Source organism: Sinocyclocheilus grahami, unplaced genomic scaffold, assembly GCF_001515645.1.
Source record: "Sinocyclocheilus grahami isolate Dianchi unplaced genomic scaffold, SAMN03320097.WGS_v1.1 scaffold374.1, whole genome shotgun sequence".
In the NCBI taxonomy this organism is placed as follows: Eukaryota; Metazoa; Chordata; class Actinopteri; order Cypriniformes; family Cyprinidae; genus Sinocyclocheilus; species Sinocyclocheilus grahami.
The window spans coordinates 701824-707465 of NW_015505553.1; the positions used below are offsets into that span (position 1 = coordinate 701824).

The following is a 5642-nucleotide window of genomic DNA, read 5'->3' on the forward strand; positions in this document are numbered from 1 at the left end:
GCACTGACGAGCAAAACTTTCAGGTTGAAAGTTCTCATTTCCAAACAGAAAATACCAACAATAGTTGTAATGATGCAATAATAACTATATTATAACAATAATAGGGGAAATACAATATTGAATTAATGATAGAACATTTCAACGATCTGTTTGCAACAAAACAATTAGTGGCCACTCAAGTCACATCTTTAGTGGTAACATGAACAGGAAGGACATCTTCTCGCACAAATATTCTCTTCAACAACCAGAACACACTATTTTAGCGTAAGGGATCACATGTTCTAGGGATAATTACCACGGTGACAGCACATTTAGCACCACTGGATGTACAAATATCTTTCAGAATGATTCATACAAATCTAAGATGGGTTTGATTCTTTTCCTTTAAATCTTTTCTACCCCAAAATCAACGTGACCGAAAAAGTAGGAAACTAATTGTTTGATAGGCACTTTAAGTCCAGACGATCTACCGGGTCTTCTGTGAGAAAAGTGGCACTTCCAGGTCTATAAAGTACATTGTTGCTATAATCAGTAGATTCTTTGAACAAGGAGAAAACTCTTTTCAGTTTGAACACTATGAACTAAATATGGATTTGTTTAATGTTCCAGTGAGGACTTCAAGACCTCAACAATTGAGTGGGCCTTGAGGGGAACAGTTTGTTGTTTTTGCATTACGTCAGGTATGTTAAAGACGTCTAGGGAGGCTTGGGAATTCGCTCAAGGTTGATGCTACAGGGTAGTAGGTTTTCTGATTTGACTCAGTGGCTACGAGAACACTGTACTTTAGTCCACTTCTCCGCTGTAAACAACGCAAGGACAGGAAGGGATTGCTAGGAGGAAAATGACTCTCTTTCTCACCAGCTCTCTGTGCTTTCTCTATCTCAGGCCTGAATCTCTGAGTGCACGTTTTAATCATCAGAGATGGAGAGTCTGCTGAAGATGGGGAGGCGACGTGTGGCGTCCAGCACAGGTGACTCGGATCCGCTCTGGCTGCCCAGGCTGCTCTGGTAACTCTCCTGGTCGGAGAGGGAATCCGGAGGGCTTGGGGGCGACTCGGACATTGGCCTGAAGAAGGAGGGTGCGGTGGGAGAATGATGACCGGGCAGATCAGGAACAGTGGTGCCACCTAAACTGGGCCCAAACAGGTTGGCAAGCTCTTGACTCGAGTAAGTGAAAGGGTTGCTGGGCCACTCGTTGACGTCTTCGGTGGAAAATATGGACGGAGGTGTGACAGAGGTCGGGCTGTCCTGGGAGCCACCTGAGCTTGTGAAACCGGCAAAACTGTAGCTATGATGAAGGCGGGGGCGCTCCATCTTGTTGAAGGCACAGAGAGGAGGGGGTCCGCGGCGCTCCTCTGCGTTGTGGATGAAGAGACCTCAACAATTGAGTGGGCCTTGAGGGGAACAGTTTGTTGTTTTTGCATTACGTCAGGTATGTTAAAGACGTCTAGGGAGGCTTGGGAATTCGCTCAAGGTTGATGCTACAGGGTAGTAGGTTTTCTGATTTGACTCAGCGGCTACGAGAACACTGTACTTTAGTCCACTTCTCCGCTGTAAACAACGCAAGGACAGGAAGGGATTGCTAGGAGGAAAATGACTCTCTTTCTCGCCAGCTCTCTGTGCTTTCTCTATCTCAGGCCTGAATCTCTGAGGGCACGTTTTAATCATCAGAGATGGAGAGTCTGCTGAAGATGGGGAGGCGACGTGTGGCGTCCAGCACAGGTGACTCGGATCCGCTCTGGCTGCCCAGGCTGCTCTGGTAACTCTCCTGGTCGGAGAGGGAATCCGGAGGGCTTGGGGGCGACTCGGACATTGGCCTGAAGAAGGAGGGTGCGGTGGGAGAATGATGACCGGGCAGATCAGGAACAGTGGTGCCACCTAAACTGGGCCCAAACAGGTTGGCAAGCTCTTGACTCGAGTAAGTGAAAGGGTTGCTGGGCCACTCGTTGACGTCTTCGGTGGAAAATATGGACGGAGGTGTGACAGAGGTCGATAAGCCAGAAAAGTTTGACATTGGTGCAGAAAACAGCACCTCAGACAATTGCTACGTTTTGTGTATTACCTTTATGAGATATTGCTCTGTTACTCACTCATTTAGACTGGTACAATGCTTAAAGCTACTTCCCAAAAATATAAATTACCTTATTCGTCACTTCGCAGTCGAAGGGGGACGCAACAGTCGCAGTCATTGTCGAATCGGGGGTCGTCGAGAATACTTGTTGACAAACAGATGGTTTGTTCAGTTACGGTGGGAGTATTCCTGTGTTTGAAGGGTCTTTGATATAGTTCTGCCCCGCAGAAGAGCCCCCTCTGTCCTGCCAAAACTTGCGCGCATATCCTTTCCTTTATAAAAACTCGCGCAGTCTTCCTGGTGGAGTGGGCGGGGTTATTTTTCTCTGGCCACGCCTCTTCTGCGGCACGTCTCTCTCTCTCTGGTGCTCTCACGTGATGTGTGGCACTACTTCGACTCTTGATTACGAAACTTCATTTCTCCTTCCCATGAATTTAATCACAGCCTGGAGTTCCTCCTGAGCGTTTCAGTTAACCCATTTAAATTAACCTGTTATACATACGAATCTCTAAACAACACAAATACGAGTTTGACTATTTTAAAGTGAAGCCTAAAAGGATCATATTAAAAATGATTTATAAATGACTTGTCTGTTGTAATGCACAGTGGGCCTGTACTGTATACAAACTCATATTTTCTAATCAATAAATCCAATCCATTTGTATTAGTCTATAATTTAATTTTAATATTTGTATACAGATAATCACTTAATCAGTTTGCATCTACAACGATTTTGTGTTAATTTATTTAAAGGCACAAAATAGAAACATTAAACATATGATCATAAAATGACTTTTAAAAACATTTTATGGCTGCATTTTAAATAGAAATAAGGTCATATATTTTCTGTCTGATTTTAAAGAATCAGAGGCATGAGACATTGTTTGGCTTTCTATAGTCTCACGTCTGAGTTTTATTATTTATTTATTTATTCATTTATTTTATGAGACTACCAAACTCGAAGACATTACTAGGTAAAAAGGACATACAGTGAGTGAAAGAGAGAGGAGAATGAACTGGAAATGGCTGCTCTGTACATGCTGCCAGCATATTCTCCTTCACTGTTTCCAGGGTCTTGATCCTATAAAGCCAAGCACTGGTATATTTGCAATGCCAGTTTCTGGTTTCCTTTGTGCTGTTTTCTCCAAACATTACCCCAAAATAGCTTCTGCAGATTCAGCTGACCCATGGACTGTGTAAAACCTCCTGTCCTCAACACTTTGTCAACTGCAACATCCCTAGCCAAAGACCCTGACCTTCGGTTTCAGTTTTTTTTTTCAAAGTTTCAGCTGCATCCAACGAATTCACAGAAGTGCTTTTCAATGTCTATCTCAGCTTGTTTTGTATATCACAGCACCATAACAACCAGTAGACTTTGAGAGGGACAAGTTCCCCCAATAATCAAAACTGGCCACTAATATTTGATATTCTTGATGCTGCACTCTTTGTTGTTTGGATGACAAAAAGTATAAAAATGCACATTTTTAGTCTGGTCCGCCTCACCAGTCTAACAGCACTTGTCAATATCCAAATGATTGAGACTAATCAAATAATTATACGTTTTTAATGGTGAAAGAGTGTGAGGTAAGATGTAATTAGCTAAACATTTAATATTTAACAGCTGTTTTATAGTGTGTTACATGGCCAATTATCCAGTGAGACACAAACTACTCAACTTCTCACGTCAAATTTAGCAATTTTGAATTGAAATATAGACTGAATCATTTAACCCTACGTGACAAGAAACATTCGCTTAACACAATAAGAGTGAATGTCTTCTTATTTTAAAATAAAAAACACTGCTAAATTCTTAGCAAATGGTAAATTGTTTTGTTCAGTTGGGTCCAAAGTTGTTTGGATCCCATTTAGTTTCAAAGTATATTTGTGTTGCACAGAAGAAAGTCATGCATGTTATTTATTTATTTGTTTTAACATCAGCATATTTCTGAAGAATTAAGTGAATAATTCACCCCAAAAATCTCTCATTTTAAAATCACTCTTGTGTTGTTTTAAACCTACATGACTTTGGATGGCTACCGCTTTCAAAGTAACAAAAGGGAATGGGAATTTGGGTCAATCCAAAGGATGTAAAAGCACCATTAAAATATCATAAAATTGAATTTTTTTTTCATTGTGAGTGAACAATTCCTTCAATAATAGTTCTGTTAAACAATGTTTACCTCATTATCACATTATCTCTCATAATGTATACACTTGAGGGTTGTGTTAGAATCATGGGATAGACTTGAACTTGGGAGACATGTTTTCTCTATCCTACATCTATTGGATGGGAAGGCCCATCTTCAGGTATTCTCAGTTTTACTAGAGATTCAAGAGTGATGGGTTTATTTTTGGACTTCTAAAAGGTTTATTCATGGTAAAGTTTTCAATTACCCAATATCCCATGTGTTGTTTTTGATGCATTTTCACATCAATAAAATGATGTGTTCTGGATGTGACTGAATTTACGGAACAAAAGGTCAACACTTGAGCAAAACAGCCAACAAACTCAGACCTGAACCGGCACAAACGGCCAAGTCAAATTCATTTTTGTTTGTCTTTTGGGTGGGTGGCCGCAGGGACTAGTCCTGTTATAGCCCCACTCGTGACCATAGGTCATGTTTTGCTTCCTATTCCATCTATGACATTAACTCCGAGATTAATTGCTGAAATTATTCAGTGAAGTCAGCGGAATGTGAGTCACATATAATTGTTCCTGTGAGAGCAGGACTTGCAATGGAAAATAAAACCAAAAGCAAGGTGGTGACATTCCCTGGCTCCAAGTCTGGATGTGATTAGCCTGTAATGCACAACATATGGGACCAAGACAAGAAAAGAGATGGATAGTCCTTTGTACAGACGTTCTCTAATTTAAAGATGCACACGTTTGCATCTCTCCTGTCTCCTAAGTGTAAAAGGTGTCAGAGGAAACGGAAAGGAACAGAACAACAGCTAGGTTTGTGGCGCCTGAGTGTCGTTTAGAGACGTTGAGGTTTAGCTGTGTAACTTCATGATGCATTCTGATGTGAAAATGGTTGTTTCAGTTTAGGGCCTTTTTTCAGAGCAGTGTTGTTAATGTGAAACAGCTTTTAGATTCAAACTTGGTGAGAAAGGACTTTCACTTATATTCATGCATTGATATGAAACAGGAGAACGTGTCCTCAGGCAGCTGCCGTTTATTATCATCTGCCATGTCCTTATTTACCTCGGTGTGGGCATCTGGGGCCACGGCCTTGGAAATGGCCTGAAATCACCCTTACATGATACCGATTCAACATCCTCGGACAGGTCCCAGCAGGCCACGTTCACACGTGACTCATGCCTAGAAGCACCAAAGCCATGACTGTCTTTACTCATAGTGAGTCACTCAAAAACCCAGTTGATGTATTCTTTTAATCCAAAATAATCAGAACCATTTCCCTCAGCTTTTAATGAAGGCAGTACAATGAATTCATCATCAATGTCACAGCAGCTCTATCCTGATGATGCACATGCTTTTGTATGTTGGTGAACTATTATGCACCAGGAATTCATCATTTGATGCTTATTCTTAACAGATTTCTCTGCTCAAA

General features: G+C 41.4%; 1 protein-coding gene across 1 annotated transcript; it reads right to left on the reverse strand.

Moving 5' to 3' along the window:
* Positions 1–501: 501 nt before the first annotated feature.
* On the reverse strand, positions 502–1369 carry LOC107549536 (zinc finger protein 36, C3H1 type-like 1). Its single transcript, XM_016230668.1, has one exon. The coding sequence runs from the start codon at positions 1311–1313 to the stop codon at positions 909–911; it is 405 nt and encodes a 134-aa protein (XP_016086154.1). The 5' UTR covers positions 1314–1369; the 3' UTR covers positions 502–908.
* Positions 1370–5642: the final 4273 nt, after the last annotated feature.